At 37.6% G+C, this 21598-nt stretch overlaps 3 protein-coding genes across 30 annotated transcripts; 1 reads left to right on the top strand and 2 right to left on the bottom strand.

The window, feature by feature from the left end:
• Nucleotides 1-260: 260 nt before the first annotated feature.
• Nucleotides 261-4743, bottom strand: Peritrophin-A (Peritrophin A). The gene is made up of 4 exons (XM_018108288.3): nt 4431-4743; nt 1620-1835; nt 1344-1538; nt 261-923 (listed from the first exon to the last, which is right to left on the bottom strand). The coding sequence occupies exons 1-4, from the start codon at nt 4480-4482 to the stop codon at nt 694-696; spliced, it is 693 nt and encodes a 230-aa protein (XP_017963777.1). The 5' UTR covers nt 4483-4743; the 3' UTR covers nt 261-693.
• A 3048-nt stretch (nt 4744-7791) lies between these two features.
• Nucleotides 7792-10229, bottom strand: obst-A (obstructor-A). Its single transcript, XM_018108286.3, has 4 exons — nt 10009-10229; nt 9062-9262; nt 8768-8971; nt 7792-8663 (listed from the first exon to the last, which is right to left on the bottom strand). Exons 1-4 carry the CDS (start codon nt 10058-10060, stop codon nt 8377-8379), a joined length of 744 nt encoding a protein of 247 aa, XP_017963775.1. The 5' UTR covers nt 10061-10229; the 3' UTR covers nt 7792-8376.
• Nucleotides 10230-13217: 2988 nt separating this feature from the next.
• LOC108656247 (cytoplasmic dynein 1 intermediate chain) lies at nt 13218-21522 on the top strand. 28 transcript variants are annotated; one of them, XM_089264807.1, is made up of 10 exons: nt 13218-13375; nt 13797-14086; nt 14161-14307; nt 14393-14520; nt 15029-15154; nt 15512-15532; nt 17298-17345; nt 19142-19318; nt 19503-20425; nt 20486-21522. In XM_089264807.1, exons 2-10 carry the CDS (start codon nt 13932-13934, stop codon nt 20837-20839), a joined length of 2079 nt encoding a protein of 692 aa, XP_089120933.1. In that variant the 5' UTR covers nt 13218-13375; nt 13797-13931; the 3' UTR covers nt 20840-21522. The 28 variants fall into 28 exon arrangements, with proteins under 28 accessions (XP_089120933.1, XP_089120934.1, XP_089120935.1 ...); XM_089264808.1 differs by having other exon boundaries at nt 19163-19318; XM_089264809.1 differs by having other exon boundaries at nt 19166-19318.
• The last annotated feature ends 76 nt before the right edge of the window (nt 21523-21598 follow it).

Here is a 21598-nt window from a genome sequence, read left to right on the forward strand (position 1 = left end):
TAGTTGCTATAAATGAATGGAATATATTGGAACTCTTCATTAATATATGAAAAGATACACAAATAATAAATAACATACATTATATATATATATATGTATATACCTTTTTTATATACATATGTATATGTACATATATACCTTTTTTATATACATATGTATATTCATTATATGTATACCTTCATATGTATATACATACTCTATAAATATACCTTTATAGGCCACAAATAATAAACGATAATTTGACTCCAAATAAAACAAAATTTTGTTTCAAAAATATTACAATAAATAAATTTAAACTTTATTGCATATAGAGCTCAATTGGAAAGTAACAAAAAATATATATGAAAAAAATATACAAAAATTGGAAGAAAAAAAAAAAAAAGTTAAATTAAATGATTCGATAATTATTGCAATATTTGATGCTAGGAAATGAGAGCAAAGTGCGAGCGGGATAGCCACAGAGCAGGTGCACAAGAGACAGAGAGCGAGTCAGAGAGAGACAGACAGACATACAGAAAGATATAGAGAGAGTCAGAGAGAGAGAGAGAGAGAGAGAGAGAGAGTGAGAGAGAGAGAGTGAAAGCGAGACAGCGAAGCTTTACATATGTACAGTTGAGTGTGAGCTGCTTGGTGTTCAACAGTTTCATCATCTTCGTCTTCTTCTTCTTCTTCTTCTTCTTCGTCTAGCTCACACTATTTGCCATAGTTGGCACAACTGCCGCTGGCATATTCGGGATCCTCGCAGGTGAGCGTATGCTCGTCGAAGACCTTGTCCTCGCCGCAGCTAATCAGACGCGGATAGCCCTCCACGCAGGTGATCAAGCGATGGCAATCGCCCTGCACGGGGAAACGGGGGAAGGGCCAGAAGCGAGCGGCCACCGAATTGGGATCGACTTTAGTGGGGCACTTGAAGCCAACAACAGCTGAAAGAGAAATCAAGAGATATTAGAATAGAACTGGGCGTTAACCGAATGACTAATCGATTTATCGATTAATCGATGTGTATTATTCAATTCCGTTAAAGTAGCTTAAGAAATTATACTAAACTCATTTACGAATTCGATTCACAAGGTTTCAGCTATTGAAGATTACTGATCTAGAACTTGATCAGACTAGAACTAGTAGAACTTCTAGTTCATGAACAATTGACGAAAATCGCTCATGATAGAGTATTTAAGAAAAGCTGAATAAGAAACGCTGTGTGGGTAAATTAACTAGAGTACTGATCAGTGATCTTTATCGCTAAACTGATCACTGAAAGAGCTGAACTAGTTCATTTGAATGAGATGTTCAATTGAATTTTCTCGTAAGCCATTAGGTGATCTGTTATCTCAGACACTCACCCTCGGGATTGCAGTGATCGAGCAGCTGATCGGGCCAGTTGCAGCCATGGATGCGTTCATCGTACGCCAGACCCGCATCGCAGTCCTGTTCGTGGGGCTCGCCGTGGGCGCATTTGATGTAGGTGGTGGAGCATTCCTTCGAGACGGCGTACAGACCAAACTGATACTCACAGCCAGGTGTCGAAATGGGCGTGGCTAAGGCAGAGCATGAGAATGAACAGAAGAGAGAGAGAGAAATTAATATCGCATTTCATATATCTCGATTTCTATACTTACGATCCCATTGACGGCCTTTGCAGTCGACGGCCCAGTTGTAGTTGCAGTGATTGTGCACGGCGCCCTTGCCATCGAAGAGCAGACCGTTCTCGCAGGTCTCCAGGGTCAAGGTGCCGTTGGTGCAGAGGAAGAACTGATCACAGTTCTCGGTATGGGCATAGGCCTGAACGCCATGCTTCTCGGGGCATTCGGGTGTGCCAACAGCCAAAGCATTTGCTGTAATGCAACAAACATAGATAGTTAGCGATTGTTATCGATATCGATATTGTTATCGGTCGTAATTGTTATCGATTTTAATATAATGCTCGAGTTTTGAATTTCATTGCATGCATATATCTATATGAAAATAAATTATTGGGTACTATCGATAGCGACATAGTTATCGATATAACAATCACTTAGTAATCTGCTCATTTTCATACATACATCTTGCAGTGCTATCTATATTGTCATCGATAGTGCCAATACTAAAATAATCGATTACTTATCGAAACTACTTTCGTCATCTAACTAGCTCCCATTCCGCCTATTACATTCCAAACATGATTACACACGTTGGTGCAGTTAAATGGACGTTATCGTTATCGATAAGTAATCGATTTATGTGCCAATTTATAGGTATGTCATTTGCAAATGAAGTACTTTGCTATTGGTCGCTGTGTATTATTGTTATCGCTATCGTTATCTGTATCGCTATCGTTATCGTTATCGCTATCGTTATCGTTATCGCCGCTGTCTCGCATGTCGAGGAAGTGTCGCCCTCATCACCATTCCCCACTGATGCCAATGGCCATTATTAAACTTGAAAGCGCACACTTCCTTCCTACCCAGCGACTGTCAACTGGTTTCGCTAAGTGTGCTGCTGTCAGTGTTGCAAGTGCAAGTGTTGTAAGTGCCTGTCAGTGTATGCGTGTGAGTGTGAGTGCGAGTGTGAATGTGACAAGCTTTCGGCTTTCGAGCATCTTCGCGTCTAGCGCCGGCTTTGGATGATGTAACCGAGGCCCAGAGATTTGCGACTTGCCTCGGGCAACGGGTTAAAGCACCGCAAACTGTTTTCATTTTCATTTTCATTTTAAGTGCTCGCTGTGAATTTCGTACGGCATTTGCAACTGTTTATGCATTTGCTTAACACTGCTAAAGATTTCCGGCAATTAATTTACCAACACTTATCGATAATTTTCTGTCCGAAAATAAAACGTTTAACGTTTCGCAAAAAAAAAGCGAAATCTGTTTTTTTTTTTTTGTGTTAATTTTTGTTCAATTTCTTCACCTTTTGAAGTCGCACAGAAACTCGTTGGGCCGTCAACATTTCCAGACGTTTTTTTTCAGCTTTGTATTTATATTTTAGATCGAAATTTTATAATATCCAATGTGATTAGGTCTAATGGTGAACTGGTTTGACGGGCCGAGTTCTGCTTTGACTTTGTGGCTTTTAAATGTTTGGCATTTGTTTTAATTAGGGTTCGAATACGTAGACGAAACACACAAATACACTGCACGAAAAGCAAGTGCGTGTGCTAAGCGAAGCTATAAAAGGTTTACATGTGTTTAAGAAAAGTTAATGAATGCCTAATATATTTAAAAAATTTGACAGCAGTTCTGGAAAATACCAAAATATACTTAACATACTCTATCTAGTGTTAAGTATTTATAAAAAATATTTATATTTTTTTCAGTGTATTTATATGTATTAATATCATATTTATTAGTATTTATATTATATTATTATTTATTATTTTATTTTATTTTATATTATTTTTATTTCTGATCTATATCTAATTGATTAATTAATTTTTATTATTTTTTTCTTTTTATAAATTGTCAATATTAATATTCAAGTTAAAAACCTTACTTTGTGTTAGGCTTTTCCCTTAATTGTTACGATTTTTTCGTTCAGTGTTCCAAGAAAAAATCTTTAAAGTTGCTTAAACTAAAAATTTAATCTCTCCTATTTTTAAAATATATATTTTTTCCGTTTTTGCAGTGTAAATTTAGAATTTGGAAATTAAAAATGAAATGATATGCAATAAATTAGAATTTACTTATTAGCTATTTTCTCTCAGTGTATAATGCTTTGTTTATTTATTTAATGCCAAATTATAAATAATTGAACTGAGCTGCGCTCAAATTGCCTACATAATTTTGCAACTTGAGCAATAATTGGCATCAACTTGAAGAGCTTTAATTGTATATTGTATTTAAGCAGCTATAACTGGAAATATATTATTTACGTAATGCATTATTTATTTTTATTTCTCTCAGTGTACGACAACAGTCAGCTAGCCGCAGCAGACAGCGACTGGCTCAACAAAAGCAAAAGTTATAAACGATCAGCTATTGGAATACTGGATCTGCATGCCAAATGAGCTTGAGAATTCTAGGTAGCTATCGTAGCTGTAATGGGGCGTATTTGACCGCACCTCCCCCTGTTCCCCTGCTAGCAGTACGCCAAGCTGTTCAGGGTTAAATGACAACGAGCTGCCGCTGCTGGCTAGCTAATTGGAGCAGAAAGGCGAATGGGAGGCAAGTCTTTGGCATAGCCTTGAAGCTGTCCAACCGAGAGTAGACAGTAGACAGTAGACCCAATCCAATTCGAGAACAACAGGCCAATAACCCAATTAGAAAATGCTGCCATTCCAATTGGCGTACAATTCGTTTTTGAAAGTAAAAGCTCAGCTCAGGGCTTAGCACGCCATGGAAGGGGGTTGCGCTAATGCCAAATATGCGCATGCCAGCTCGCATTCCAGCGACAACTGCACAGGTTGCACAGTAGCTATAACTGTAACGATAAACAATATGGCTTCCACTTACCGTAAGCAATGAATGCCAGGATCAGGACGCAGCTCAATTGTGCGCGTTGCATGTTGGCGGCGAAGACGAAAACACGTAACAAACGGTAACGGTAACAGTAACAGCCGAAAATGGCAAGCAGGCGATAAAAAAAATAATCAATTGATTTGGGAAAAAAATAAACAAAAATTATAACAACAACAAAAACAACAATGGCAATGACAACGGCAACGGCTACGACAACGTTTCAATTTGAATTCAACAGCGCGACACTTGAAATTCCGCTGCACGTTTTAACGGTTACGCGTTCCAAACTCAACTGAAAAGATTTATACCGCGCTCAAGAAGAAGAAGCAGCAGCAGCACCACCACCACCAACATTGGCCGTAGCGCAGCGGCAGCAGCGCCGCCCGCAGCAGCGATCGCGGCGACAGCAATAACAAAAGTTTTGCAAAGCTTTATTTTTTTGGCGTTTCGTATTTGAATTGCCGTTGCCGAGCAGCGGAGGGTATATAGCGCAGGGGGAGGGGAAGTATTAGCAATGTGCGGTGGGTGGGTAGCTGTGCAATAAAAAGGGGTCGACAGGGGCAGAGGCTATGCGGACGGCTAATACATGTGTATGTGTGCGCAGGTACTTAGGCAAGTCATGCGTGTGTGTATGTGCATGTGCGCAGGCAAACCAAAGCATGCGTGTGTGTGCGCGCAGGTACTTAAGCAAGGCAAAGCATGCGTGTGTGTATGTATGTGTGTTTCTGTTGTCACAGCGAAGGCGCGCGCGCGCAGCGTTTGATTGAACAATATTTGGTACAAAAACAAAAATGCAAAACAAGATTTGGGCTTTTGCTGCTGCTGCTGCTGGCAACATGTGTGATTGAAAGTAAAAGGCAAAGCTCAAGCTGCTCGTAAGCTTACCATTCATTGATTGCATTCGGGCCGCGGGCTTCGTGTCTCGGCTAAGCTACGTCGTCATCGTCGTCGTGTTTGTTGTTGTCTGCATTGTGCTTGCCTTCGTCTTGCCGATTACCGTTACATTGTTAACTATTGCAACACTGTTTGCCGTTGCTGCTGTTGTTGTTGGTTTTGGTGTTGCTGTTGCTGTTGGTGTTGCTGTCTGTGTGGCCAGCGAGAATTGCGTAACATAACTTAGTGCGCTGCACTTCGGTTTAGGTGCCGAGCATAACAGTTACATTGTCGTGTTTGCCCATGCAGACTTACAGCAGCGGTCTTCCAAGTACAGTAGGCAACAAAGTAAATATTTTGAGAATAATTTTAAACGAATATTCAGATTGTCATGTATTATTATTATTTAATTATTATGTATTTTATCTAATAAGTAAATAATAATAATAGTAATTATTATGTGTTGAGAGAATCATTAAGTTTACTGTTATTTTATGACCACCGCTGTATGTATGTATGTATGTATGTGCACTTTGATTGACAGGCAGAGCTGTTGACTGTATGCTGTATGTGTATATGTATGTGTAAGCCAGATATTTATAAAGGGCATATACAGCCACATATTTCTTCTCAGTTACATACACACACACTTTCGTATATAATTATACATATTTATTTACTTCACATTTAAGTAAGGATATTCAAAAGTCAGTAGACCTTTGAATGCATTTTCCCAGTGTTAACCCGTTAGTGCCCGTTAGTGCAATTAACGGTTATTATGTTGCTGTTGACAAAGGGTTAATAAGGTGTGCTCAGCTTGCATGGCAGCAAGAGTAGGGCAGGAGGAGGAGGAGCAGGGAAGAGGAAGGAGGAGGGCCTGAGCAAGGGGAAGGGAATGGAATATCAATTTCATAATAAGATGCGAATAGATTGAGCTAGCGAATTGTGGATTTATTATTATATCGACTTGCCCTCGATTTGTTCATAATTTGCACATATGTATGTATATAAATATGTAAGTATGTATGTATGTATGTATGTATACCCAATACATCTTCAGCATTTGCAAGATAGCCAATAGTAGGGAAAATAACAAACCAATAAATAAAGGCAAAACAAAAAAAAAAAACAATTGGCATTATTTCAAGTCTTGTTATTTAATCGAATGAGTTGGCAAATGTAAATGAACTGTTTTGTTTGTTGATGTTGTTGTTGTTGTTGCTGTCATAGATATTGTTGTAAATATTACGATTGATCTGTGATCGGGAAAGGGATTTACAATCGAAAATGGGGCAGCAGAGAAAGAGAAAGGTGGAAAGAAAATAAGGGCATATAAAAGAAATATAGTAGGGAACAGCACACACAGAGCGAGAGAGAGAGAGAGAGAGAGAGAGAGAGAAAGAGAGAGCCAGAGCAATGGAATGTTTGGGATAGAAAGAAAAAGAGATAGAGAGACAGGTAGGAAGATAAAAATATAAGGAATAGAGAGAAATAAATGAAGAAAAATTAGAGAGAAAGCCGGAGAGAGAACAAGCCGGAAGAGATAGAGACTTTTAAAAAGATCGAGATACATATATCAATATTAGTAGCGATATATTGAGATAAACAAATAAAGAGACAGTGAGAGAGAGATGAGACAAAATCGCTCTCTCTCTCTCTCTCTCTCTCTTTTCCAGAAAAATAAATACATATAGAGAAAAGTTGAGAAATAAGACTGATATCAAGTAAGTAGCAACAGAATTTAGAGAGAGAGAGTGACATAGAGAGAGAGAGAGAGAGAGAGAGAGAGAGAGGCAAATATAGATAGAGAGAGAGAGAAAAGAGGAGAGTTAAGGAAATATACATATATCTCTGAGACAACAGAAAAATTAGTGAATAATTAAAGATAGCACAAAGAGCAAATACTGAAAGTATTTATATATAGTATATGTATATATAGTAAATATTATATACATATGCATATAAATTTTAAGTAATATTAGATGTAATTATATCATGAGTGTTCAGGAAGGCTTCAAGAAAATTATTTATTATAATTTTGCTTGAAAATTATTGATAAGAAATAAAATAGATAATAAGAAAATAGAAAAGTAAGGATTCGTTTGGAAGAGAAAAAGAAATATCAGAATAGCTTATGAAAGAGAGAGATAGGAATTGAAATATTAAAAGACTTTTATAAAAAGCTCAGCCATAGATGAAGGAAGTAAAGGAAATACGAGTTTAAGTGATGATAAAAAATCAAAGATGAAAGAGCAAAGATGAAAGAACAATTAATAATCAAAGGTCCAAGGTGGTATATATAAGATGAAAGGCCAAAGATTAAAATAGATTAAGTAGAAATGAGACATTATTCAAAAGAAAATCGAAATTAGGCAGCTGAAAGTTAAGAAGGAAATAATTATAGTATGTGCTCGATAGATATATACGATAGTCGATAGTAGAGAAAAAGAAGGTTGTAGAAAAGAATGTAAAAGAGTGCAGATAGTGTATAGAAAAAGTTTATTATTTTTTATTATTCTTGTTTTTTGTAATTCTTTTTTCTTTTTGTGTTTAAACAAAGAGGAAATATGTACACAACGATAGATCAGTTAAAGAGTACAGAAAGTGGAAATACAGTATATGAAAGAGAAGGAGGAAACAAAAGAGAGAGAGAGTGAGAAAGTGTGTGTGTTTGTGCATAGGGGAAAGAAGAACAGATAGCGAGTCGAAATTAACGAGTAGCTTATCGAAAGTAACGATTAAGGTAACGAGTACAACGAGTAACGAGTCAAAAGTCACGAATAGCGAGTCGAGAGAGTAACGAGTATCTAGTCAAAAGTAACGAGTAGCGAGTCAAAAGTAACTAGTTGAGAGTAACGCTTCATAAAGAGGCTAGCAACGACTTTTAGTTTAGCTGACTAACACGCGCGTCCTTCCGCCGTCCTGACAGTCCGTCCAAGTCTAACTTAATGTGTGTGTGTGTGTGCCTTAGACGCGCGCAAGAATGGGCGTATATGGTATTTTGTTTTGTTTTGTTGTTTCTTCTTGTATTTTTTTTTTTTTATGATATCAGGGAATGGGTTGAAGCTCAGCTCCTGGACGAAGGCTTCTTGTTGGTGCCGTCGTCATCGTCACTGGTATCCTTGTACCAGTCCTCGCAGCCGGGCACATTTTCGGGCGCATCGCACATCTCAGTCACGTCGTTGTAGACCTCGCCCAGCTGGCAGCCCAAATCTCTGGGATCCACGCCGCCCAGGCAGACATAGAACTTTTGGCAATCGGTGGGATGGGGATATTTGGGATGGGCGACAACCTGGCCGTTCGCATCCATTTTTGGCTGATTCTTGGGGCACGAGAAGCCGCTCTCAGTTTTTTCTACAAATGTGAGAAGAGATGAAAGAAAAAAGGGAGAGATCGGAAATCAAGGATCAATGAGTTAGTTTTGCTTGTCTTTGGACTTTCAAGAATTCAGCACTCACTCTCTGGATCATCGCAGCCCTCACGCTTGGCCGTATCCGGCCAGACACAGGTGCCGGAATACTCGTCGAAGTGCAGGCCAACGGTACACTTCATTTCCAAAGCATCGCCCTCAATGCAGTTGTAAAAGATGTTGCAAATATTCGGCTCCGGATGAGCAAAGAAACCATTTTTGCGCGGACAATACTTAGTGGACTTGGGCTCCTCTATAGGAATTCAAATAGATAAACATCGATTTTAGATATAGACATAAAAAATAACATAGTTTTTATTGGGTACTTGGGGGATTTACTTACGCAAGAGCGTGCGATCCTCGCAGTCCACATTGAAGGGCTGATCGCATTTGTTGATCTTGCGATTCAATGGATCGAAGACAAGGCCATCGGGGCAAAGTTTTGCTTTGGCCACACCGTCCACGCATTCATAATATTTGTCGCATTGCTCTTCGTCGGCGAATTGGCCAGTGGGTTTGGGGCACTCAAAGTCGACAGCGGCGACTGCGCAGAGAAATGGAGAGAGAGAGAAAGAGAAAGAGAGTTCATTAAACTTATTGCCTTGCTTTCACCCAGACCTCGGTTTCCTGTTTGGGAAAAGTGTAACGCTTGGAAAAATCAAATCAATAAATAACTGATCGATTGATCAATTTGGCTTTTTTTCTTTCATATATACATATTTTTTTTTCTTTTTTTATCTCATTTTTCCTGTTTGCGGTTGCATAAGCGCACGGCCAGTCCCAGTCCCAGTCCCAGTTCCAGTTAACAGTTTGATCAGTTGCCAGTTCCAGTTCCAGTTTTTCATTCCAGCGCCAGCCGGTTTATCGTTTACCCGTTTCGCGCTCCCCCACCCCTCCCCACACTGCTATCTGCTTCTCTCACACACACACACACACACCCACACGCCCATGCAAATGGCAACTGAAATGTCAGACAGGGTCGACCCATGGCATATAAAAGAACGCAATGCAATACGTGTGCGTATGTCTGTGTGTGTGTATGTGGCTAATCGATTGCAAAGCCTGCATATACCGTTAGCTAACGGACACCAGCTAATGGCTGTAGCGAGCGCAGCTGCGTACATCAATGCACACAGACAAGCATAAGCACACACACACACACGCACATACACATGCGTAGCCAATGCCAAACTGATTAGCACAAAGTTGCCAATACGAGATTTTAACTTATTTATTTTATATGATTTTTTTTTGTGGTTAAATAAAATTAATGCATATTTTGTCACTCACTTGTCGCCGCCACACAAAGCATCACAGCAATGGCACATAAAAATAATTTCATTTTGTATCTTTGATTTACAACTAGATTTACATAAAAAAAAAAATAGTACGATATGTGCTCCTTTAAGCAAGAGTTGGAAAAAATTCTGTTTTCTTCTCTGCGACCAACTAAATCGCGACTTAAGCGTGCGATGGTTAAACTTAAACTAACAACGGAACGCCAAAGAGGCGCACTTTTCAAGACTTTTTTACCGGTAACAGCGCAACGGCAAACGCGGCAATGCGGCGACGCCAGCAGCGCCGTTGGCGTCGCAACGTTGGCGACGATGATGCTTGGGCGCAGGCGCTAAGCCATAGCCTGGAAGATGGCGGCGGCAGCGCAGTTCGCGCAAAGCGACACAGCGAAGAAAGGCAAGGTAAGGCAAAGGCAAAGCAAAGCTGTAATGAAGCAAGTAAATACATATGTATGTACATACATACTTACAGATGTTTGTCTGTACATATGTACATGAGCGTATCTGTATGTTTGCACGTACATATATTCAATTTGTATGTGCCTGATGAGAAAATAAAAATCAAAGAGCTAACAAAAACAAATAACAAAATTCATATGCGCCAACGCTTTAGCCGAAACTTCGCCGGGTTAACGACGCGCATGCAAATGCTTCGACAATTTACAGCAATAAAAAAGTACAAAATAACCAAAAATAACAACAGCGACGACAAAAGGCAGACGCAATTGGAAGACAAAAGTCACAAAACCTTTCAAATCGCAGCCATAACAAAAGTGCAGCTATACACATACATACATATAGACATACATATGTATGTGTACACATGTGTGTATGTGTATTTGCTTCTGTTTCTGCATGCACAAGTGGGCACACTTTATAAATAAGCAAATTACACTGCAGCCTTTCTCTTACATGGCCAGCCTTGCCAGATGCCAGGACAAATTCGCCTTGAAGCAGGAAACCAAAATGGCGAGAACTACATGTATGTATGTATGTATGTATGCATGTGTGAATGCATGTGTGGCCAGCCATGCTGATAAATGTATCTGATGATTAACGAAATATGCATAATATATGTACACAAATACGCATACATTTATACACTGTATGTGTATGTAAATGCGATTATATGCTAAATGTGACGCACACGCAATGCCCCGAAAAGACAACAACACGAAACCCGTTGTCCTTGGACAGGCCGGCAAAACAGCGCGAGTATGTTCAAAAACAAAAACGAAAACAAAATCAAAATGAAAAACAGGCTAACCCAACCTATAAAGCAGTTAGCAACTAGTTAAAGTTAATTTAAAATAATAAAAACCCACACACAAACATACATAACTTTTACTCTCGTTCAAAAACAGCAAAACGAAAAAAAAATAAAGACACCAACAACAAAATGGCAGTCTGGCAACTTCCAGCGACTTCTAAGAAGAAAAAGCAACAACAACAAACAATTTTAAGTGAGCAATTTAATTGCAAATTATGCGCGTATCGAATTGTAGATATCTATGTATATCTATCATTATAAAGCGTTTCCCTATAGCGACAGACAGACATAGACAGTTATACAAATATACATACATACATACATACAAACAGCTTTTGCAATTATCTAAAAAACAACTGTTAAATCACTTTGTTGCTGTAACCACAGACAGATGCGCTGATTTATCATGAGCAACAGCAGCATTATCATCAACATTATCATCATTATTAGCATTATCATTATCGGTATCATTATCAGGTTGCAACTTGGTAAGATTTTGTAATTCAAGGTTTTCTTTATGTTTGTTTTAAGAGAAAAAGAAAAAGCTTCAACATTCATTTTGCTCCCAAAATACATGTTTGCTTACAGGACATCAAAAGAACGACTACCAGATACCCTACAGCTTCGAATCATCCCAAACACACTGATCATAGTTGACCCAATCGGAAAATCAAGCTGCTTAACATTATAATGAATCGGTTTTCATCAATTTTCGTTAGACTTTTCATATCATCTACGATGATTTAGCTTTTACAGGGTATTTCCCATCACAGAAATAAATTAATTTTAATGGAGTTTTTAGAGCTTTAGCTAAACATATTTAATCTAGATAAAAACTACACAGCATACCCGATTTTATCCATCTCTGGTACAGGGTATTGGCCATCATCAGCTTTGGCGATTCACACAGATGAGTTAATTTTTAAAGGGAGTTACGAAATCGATGCATATGCAATTTATAGGCCATCCAGTTTTTTGGTTGTTTCTTCTCTTTGTTGCTTTTACAAAATCAAGATGCGCCAACCCAAATATCAAGCTAATTGATGAAGAGGAAGAGGATCAGAGATAACCAAAATATCGAATAAATATGCATATGAATAAAAAGCTAAAGAAAAACACAAATAATATAAACGAATTAAAAGGCAGGGCGTGCTGCCAGTCAAAAGTGAACGAACCGCCAACTATGTCAAAGTCAGAGTATGTGTATGTGTGTTCGTGTGTGTGTGGGTGCCATAAGGTAGAGCTAGAGCTATTAACTCTCTTTCACATGGCATTTGTTGCCATCAGGTCAGCTAAACACAATTAGCAGTTAATTGCATACATACATACATTCATACATATACATACATGTATATAAAAAGGGTCACTTAATATGCCAATTGCAAACGATTGTCCCGTTATGTTGCATTGAATGACAATCGCATTGAAAATGACAATGACAATGCCAACAAGTTCTCTCGTTTAGCTTTCTATTTCCATTCTTACGATTTCACTTGACGACCAAATGTCTTGAGTATTAATTAATGTCAGTTTGATAGTTTAACAAACCAACAACATTTTCTTTTCCGAAAGCCAACAACAAATTTATGCATGTATTCAATAGCTTTTAACAAATGTATATTTGAATTTACGCGCGTTGCTAACTAAAATAATATGTACCAGTTATTTTTTTTAAATTAGGCGCGCTCTCACAGGCACTGCCAGCATAAAATATGGGCATGTTCTTAGTTGCTGCCATTTACATTATTGAACGCATACATGTATTTTATATGTATTGAAACTATTTGTATGTATAAATAAAGGTTAATAACTTAAGTAAATATTTTAGCACCTTCGCTTGCATAATTTAAATTCTAAACATGCAATAATTACGCAAATTAAACTATTGAGAAAAGTGCTGCCACACTATTCAGCCAACTAAAATAAAGTGCAGTATTTTTTGTGCATCGATTATTTAGTAATTTTTCATTGCCCATTGCGGTCACACTAGACCTATTCGCAAAACATTGCAGTCGCATTTTCAATTGGAATAAAATGTTATATTAATTACAATTGGAATATATACTAATTAGTTTGCAAACAACATTTCAAGGTGCGTTATTAAAAAAGAGTGTTGAGTCCAACTACTGTGTGCTGTGATGTATTATTTTATGCGATGGCTGTGAAAAGAAAAATGGGCACAGCAGCGAAAAAGTGGAAAACGACGTCACAACGGCGACAGCGCTGTCGCTGCCACAGCAAATGCTGCCACTGCTGCTGCTCATCTTTGAGTATTGATTTTTTTTGTGTGTGAGTGGGTGCTTGTGTGTGTGTGTGTGCGTTGGAAGTTATATTGGCTGCAGTACAATTTGCACACTCACACGCAGGCAGAGTTAACTTTTGGGCAGTTAATGTTGTTGTTCTTGTTGCTGTTAGTGGTGACATCATCAAAGCCAGCTGCGCTTACCAATATTGCTTACAACTGATTCATAGTTTGGCTTTTTCTATAAATTTTTGTTTCTTTTGTGCCGCAGCTTTCGAACTGCACTTGCTGTAGTTGTAGTTGTTGTTGTTGTAGCACCGGATTCGCCTGAAAAACTCGCCCACCCCCAACTCCTAATCGAAGAGCAGCAGCTGTGCAAAGTGTCGAGCGTTGCCACACCTCAAAAATGGATCGAAAGGCTGAGCTGGAGCGCAAAAAGGCCAAATTGGCCGCACTGCGCGAGGAGAAGGATCGCCGGCGCCGTGAAAAGGAGATCAAAGACATGGAAGAGGCAGCCGGACGCATTGGCACCGGCACCGGCATCGACAAGGATCAACGCAAGTCAGTTAACCCATATACATATAAAATATAGTATTCGAAAATATATAAATCTCAATTATACAATTTGCTTGCAGAGATCTAGATGAGATGCTTTCGTCGCTAGGCGTTGCGCCCGTTTCGGAGGTGCTGTCCTCGCTGTCATCAGCCAATTCGCTAACCTCGGATAATTCCAACACACAAACGCCCGACGTTAGCTTGCAGGCCAATGTGAATGGACAAGGGTATATATTAAATGCAGCTGCTTCTATATTGTATTATATATAAAATCCTTCAATATAATCTAATTGTTATTCTGTTCTATTCTAGCGCCGGCAAGAAGCAACCTTTGAATCTAAGCGTATACAATGTGCAGGCCACAAACATTCCACCAAAGGAGACGCTCGTCTATACGAAACAAACACAGACCACAAGCACCGGCGGACATGAACGTGACGGTATGATATGTATACCCTATATACACTATATATGTTTACCAATTATTAACCATGCTAGCTAGTATTTAATATCCATAACAATGTCTTATACCATATATAGAAATATATATATGTATATCAAAAAGTATATATATATATATTTGTATAGCTCCTGTGTAAACACTTTCCATAGTTTGTTTTCTACAAGTTTTTTTTTTTTTTGTTTGTTGATTTGATTTGTTAGTTATTATCTATATGTTTGTCTAACTGAAAAGTTGTCTGTATGCCTGTGCCGAAACTACAGTATGTATTCGCTATGTGCGACGCCTGTAAACCCTACCTACGAATATCCTTTTCCCATTACTTGTATTGCGCTTCAAATACTCGATTCAGATAGCTTTCCTCTATATATATGTATATACATATAGTAGATATATATACATAAATACATATATATATATATATATATTTAAGATATAGAGAGCAAGCAAGCATTTAACATTTAAGTGAAATTCAATAACAAATACAGTTCTTTCTTGCCACTCATCGCCTCTGTCAGGATATATGGAGGATTGGTGGCGTCCACGTAAAGGTATTAAACATAGTCTTAAGCAGCCAAATAAACAATTTAGACCACAGCACACAATACATAATGGTAACCTCCTATTTCTGCCTATAACAGATATGCTAGTTATGTACACATACAAAATATTTAGATATATACACTATACACTCGCTCTGTCTATCTCTCTCTCTCTCTCTCTCTCTCTCTGTCTCTCGTTTATACACATTACTCTTCATATAAATTTGTATAGTTTTTTTTTTATTGCATACGCTAAATATTTTTTGTTTTTGTATTTGTATTTTAGGCAATTTGTTTTGAGCGCAATTTGATATTAATAATTTGTCTATTTACATTTTTCTTCCAACTTTTTTATCTGTTCCTTGGTACGCACGCAAAAAATAAAACAATAAAATATAAAAATAACTATAACAAAAAAAAAAACTGCAGCTCATGCAACGGATTATTATGGTGAGTAGTTGTTGACTTTTCTCTATGTAAACTATCCAAAAATATTATAAAACGAAAAAATGAAAAAATTCCTATCTATATAGCATACCAACGACTTTTCTCTCTCTCTCTCTATGTATATCTCTCTCTTGCTCGCTCGCTCTTTGTAGCTTACTCGTTCTGTTTAAATACATATTGTATATCTATCTCTCTCTTAGCTCTCGTTAGTTATTTTGTGTGTGTTTATGTAGTAGATCTATCCATAGTGCCTGTTAAACATATACTAAACAGAACTTAATATATATTTAATTATTTATTTAAATTTTGCTTTTGCTATTCCCCCTCCACTATATCCATTTAATTATGTTTAAACTATTTGCATTTTATTGCGATTTATATTCTATATATTTAACTACTTTAGTAGAGAACATAAAAACTATAAAGTTTCAGTTTGTATCAGCATTATATATAGATATATATATTCCATATATATATATATCGATCTTAACGAATCAAATTGTTCAACTCCACCCAATTTATAAGTTTTTTTTTTCGTTTTTAATTTGTTTAAGTAGCTGAAATTTCTTAAGTTTTCTATTTAATTATTTTTATTATTATGATTCTATATTATTTTATACATAAACATGTTTTTTTTTTCTTTTAAGTAGGAAGCAAAGAATATTTAGCTTTCCGTTATTATTTTGCATATAAAAGCGCGTAGTATGTTCCAACTGTTATACAGTGAATGACTAACTGTTATACACTTGAATATTTCAACTGTTGTACAGTATGTTTTAACTGCTGTGCAGTTCAAAACTCTCACTGTTATACAGTACATTTCAACTGTCATACAGCGGAATATTTAAGCAACCAAACAGCGTAAAGTATGTCATACAATCCAAAAGTTAAGCTTGTACAATATATATCACTTTAACTGGTATATGGTATAATATTTAAAGTATTATGCAATATGTTATTAAAGTGTTATACTGTTATACCAGGTATAACTTTACAACGTTATACAGTATACAAGTTTGACTACTTTACGAGGATCTTATAATTTTATTAGAAGAGATCTGCCTGATTATAAATTTATATATGTATAGTCAACAAATTTTTCAGCCCAAGTATCGAGTGTATCTATATATTCATTTATACATACATATCAACAAAATAATAATTGATTAACTAAGCTTAAGTCTACACACAAAATGTAAGCCACGCCCACATACACATACACACACACACACACACACACACACACACACAACGAACACGTATGCATGTAAAAGCACAAAGAAAATATCATGTACTATATAATAATATACTCTATATATACATACATATATATGATTAATATATATAGTATATTTGAATTTTAGTATTTATAACAGTTGTCAAACTTAACATTGTATTATAATTTATAAATGTCGCCGCTCTCGGTCGACTTGTGTGCTAATTGTATTTAAATTTTTAATGTGTTTTTTTTTTAAATTATTGAAATCGTATCATGATTTATGTTTTATCTATATGCTACAGATATATCATATAACACATCTCGAAACATATATATGCCATGTAATCGGTTGCTTTTATCGTTTTGTTCATCATTCCAATGCCTTTTGTTCAAAATTACAATTTAAAGGGCGGTTTGGCTCCAGTTTGGAGCCTCGAAAATAAGTTGAGATAAACCAAAACAACAACAACAACAACAACAAATGAACTAAAATGAACAACTTAAATGTGTATATGTACAATATATTTTGTTTCTTTATATTTCTTCAAGATGAATACAATCTTAATCCGGGTTTAGAGTGGGAGGATGAATTCACAGGTAGGTACATCCCAAACAAAAGGCAAGAAAAAGAGAAACAGTGACGGGAATCGTGACATGAAGCAAAATAGGAACGTAAACAAATTCTAACTAAATCCAAAAACAAATCAAAGTAAACTTCGCGCTGGCTGACACACACACACACACACAAACACACTGAGCTGAATACACTGTCTCCCTCTCTACGCTCGCGTTTTCTCTCTATGCCTCTTTCTCTCTCTCCCTCTCGCTCTATCTGTTTGTACAGTTAATAAAACTCCTGCCTGCATGCATGATCTTCCATTTTGTATGTGCCAAAACTCAAGTTCAATTTTAACCTCAATTCATTTTCATTCATCTATGCTAATTGCGTGCGACTAAGCCTTTGTTAATCAACAACAAAAATTTTGCTAACAAAAAGTCTTAAAAAATACCTTTAAAGAGAAAAATACTCTTGTTCTTTCTGTGGGGAACTGTCTAGCGCTTTTTTTCTTGTCCCTGTCACTCGATCCTGTCGATACATACATATACACATACATAAACACACAGACCTCTCGTTCTCTCGCCCTCTCTCTCTCTCGATCTGTTTGTCTCGTTCACTCTCTTTACAAAGCACAGCAAGCGAAGCGCGTTGTAGGCGGCTCTTAAATGTACCGTTAAGTGTGTTTTAACCAATAACACACAGCACACACAACCAAAAGCGACCTCTATCGGCTGTTTATGTTAAATGTTAAACGAACGCAATGAAAATGAAATAGAAAAGAAATATTTATATATATGTAATATATAATTAGCATAAATAAATAATTTTAAGTGCAAAAATTTATAAACTGGGTGGAGAAGCAAAAATAATAAGCAAATACAATTGATTAAATATTTAATAATACGAATTAGTGAAGCAGGCAAGAAGTGTCCATAGAGTGTAAAACCAAATACGTAATACATAATGATACCTCAAATATGCCTCCTTATATCTCTCTATCTCTTTCCCTCTCTGTATCTATTATATTTCTCTTATGCTGCCACACTCCATAAATATATATAAACATATATTTATATAAATACACATACATATATATTAACGGCGTATCAGTTTAACGGAAATTGTACATTTTTCAATTATTCATATATTTTAATTTATTTATTTTTTTATTATTAATTGGCTTTGTGTATTAAGTTGTACGGTGTCCAGCGTATAGCACAACTAACAGCATCTATACACAACACACACACATGTACGCACTCACGCACATCTCTTGTACAATTTTGTACTTGTGTAAAAAAAAACTTACTCCTTCATTTAACACAAGTAAAAGCGAGAGCGCCTGCGTGTGTGCGTGTTGTCTGTTTATCTTTCCCTCTCTCTCTCTCTCTCTGTCTCTCGCTCCGTCATGCACTTGAGGAGCTTCGTACGTCCTCCTCGCTCTTGCCCACTCACACTCACACACACAGTTGTGTGGAGGCGATCAGCACATGCAGAAGATTCCCAATTGTGCGCTCTCTTAAACGTTTCGCCCTTCGCTCTACTCCCAATTTCACAATCTCACAACACACACACACACACTAACACACAGAAGCCCTGTAATAAAGCCAAAACAAATATATTCAAATAAAGTTGAAAATCAATAACAAATTTTGCAAGCAAGACAGAGACAACAATGCAAATTAATGTAAAAAAAAAAAAAAATTATGAAGAGCAGCTGATTAACACCAAAAAAGAGATAAAGAAAACGAAACAATCCAAATACAAGTAGAATTGTTCCTGTTCTGTCGAGTGTCATGTTCCTTTAGCTGTGTTAGTTTTATACATTAAACAGTGCTTGCATTTGATGCCCAAGGAGATGACGAAGAGAGCTCGCTGCCACATCTGGATCATGGCTTTAGTTCCAAGCTGCCGCCCGGCTACCTCACTCACGGTCTGCCCACGGTGAAGGATGTGGCCCCAGCCATAACACCCCTCGAACAAAAGAAGGAACAGGAGGAGAAGAAGGAGGGTGAGTGACTCTAATCAACAACAACAACGAGCAGATCTGCAATTGGAGATGTGCACAAGACTATATAAGTATCGTCAATTGAACGAAGCTTCTCTTTGGCGCGCACATCTCTAAATTGAAAGCTCGTCTTTTTGCAGATGGCAGCAGTTGTTATTTTTTGAAAATACATATCGATTAATTGCAGTCAAGGAACTATCGGAGGAGCAAAAGCAAATGATCATCTTATCGGAGGATTTTCAAAGGTTCGTATTGCGTGCAGGTCGTATCATTGAGCGTGCTCTCTCGGAAAATGTGGACATATACACCGATTATATTGGCTGCGGCGACAATGAGGAGGCCAACGATGAACGGTCGCATGCTCGTCTCTCGCTGAATCGTGTCTTTTACGATGAGCGCTGGTCCAAGAATCGCTGCATCACCAGCATGGATTGGTCGACCCACTTTCCGGAACTGGTTGTTGCCTCCTATCACAACAACGAGGAGAGCCCCAATGAACCGGACGGTGTCGTTATGGTCTGGAACACCAAATTCAAGAAGCAAACGCCCGAAGATGTTTTCCATTGTCAGAGCGCCGTGATGTCCACCTGCTTTGCCAAATTCAATCCCAATCTAATTCTCGGCGGCACATATTCGGGTCAGATTGTGCTCTGGGATAACCGTGTGCAGAAACGTACGCCCATACAGCGTACACCATTGAGTGCAGCTGCCCATACACATCCTGTTTACTGTCTGCAAATGGTTGGCACACAGAATGCTCACAATGTCATCTCCATATCATCGGATGGCAAATTGTGTTCGTGGTCGTTGGATATGTTGTCGCAGCCGCAGGATACGCTGGAGCTGCAGCAGCGCCAGTCAAAGGCGATCGCAATCACATGCATGGCCTTCCCGGCCAACGAGATCAACAGCCTGGTCATGGGCAGTGAGGATGGCTATGTATATTCGGCATCAAGGCACGGATTGCGCTCGGGCGTCAATGAGGTGTTTGAAAGACATTTGGGTCCCATAACGGGCATCTCGACACATTATAATCAATCATCGCCCGATTTTGGTCATCTGTTTTTGACCTCATCAATCGATTGGACGATCAAGCTGTGGTCGCTGAAGGTAAATATGGAGAAAAGAAGAGAGTGAGAAGGAGAGATCATATTTATATATATTTTGCAGGACACAAAGCCTTTGTATTCATTTGAGGATAATTCGGATTATGTGATGGATGTCGCCTGGTCGCCCGTTCATCCCGCTTTATTTGCTGCTGTCGATGGTAGCGGTCGCCTTGATTTATGGAATCTCAATCAGGATACCGAAGTACCAACAGCATCAATCGTCGTCGATGGTGCGCCAGCGCTCAATCGCGTCTCCTGGACGCCATCGGGCCTCCATGTCACCATCGGGGACGAGGCTGGCAAGCTCTATGTCTATGATGTGGCTGAGCACTTGGCGTTGCCATCGCGCGATGAATGGTCGCGATTCAATGCGACACTCAATGAGCTCAAAATGAATCAGAACGATGAGGTCTAAGCACCAGCAACAACAATAACAACAACAACAACAACTAACCCAGGCATTAGTTTTATAATAATGATCAACAACAACAAACACAACAACAAAAAAAAACGTTTCGTTTCGATACAAACAAAAAATCGTTATTATGCATCGCCCAAGCATGTTGGGGAAATATCTTATTTATATGCTTTATCATAATGCAATTTGTTCTCCCTACCCCATAAATATGAAATATTTATTTATACGCTTGAGTGTATCGGAACTCAAGTAAAATAACAAGTTTTATACCGATTTCCACCCATATTCCACAATTGCGAGCTCTAAGCCTAATCGTTGCTTAAACTCGCCTACAAGTGAAAAGTTCATCAAATGAATTTACACTTGACTACAAAATATTCAAATCATATTACGATTGCATAACATAATTGAAACGATTTTGAGTTGATATTACTACGACGAAACGTTTTGCTCTGATTTTGGTATTCTTTGTACTTTTTTTTGTAATTTATTTGATATACATATTAATAATATGTTTAGAACTGATTTCAATTCGTTTGCTATTCCAACTTTTCTCCCCACGAGCTGTGTAAAAAATAAGATGAAAACTATATGAAGAAGAAAAAAATAAGAAAGTAAATTATTAAAATGGCAAACAAAACCTATGTATGCTTTTCTTTACATAAAAAAAAAATTACAAATTATATTTATATATACATATATTATATATGAAACGAACAAGTTGGGAATTAGACAAACGATGAAAATTGTATTTGA

Source organism: Drosophila navojoa, chromosome X, assembly GCF_054131105.1.
Source record: "Drosophila navojoa isolate 15081-1374.11 chromosome X, UAZ_NAV_1.0, whole genome shotgun sequence".
In the NCBI taxonomy this organism is placed as follows: Eukaryota; Metazoa; Arthropoda; class Insecta; order Diptera; family Drosophilidae; genus Drosophila; species Drosophila navojoa.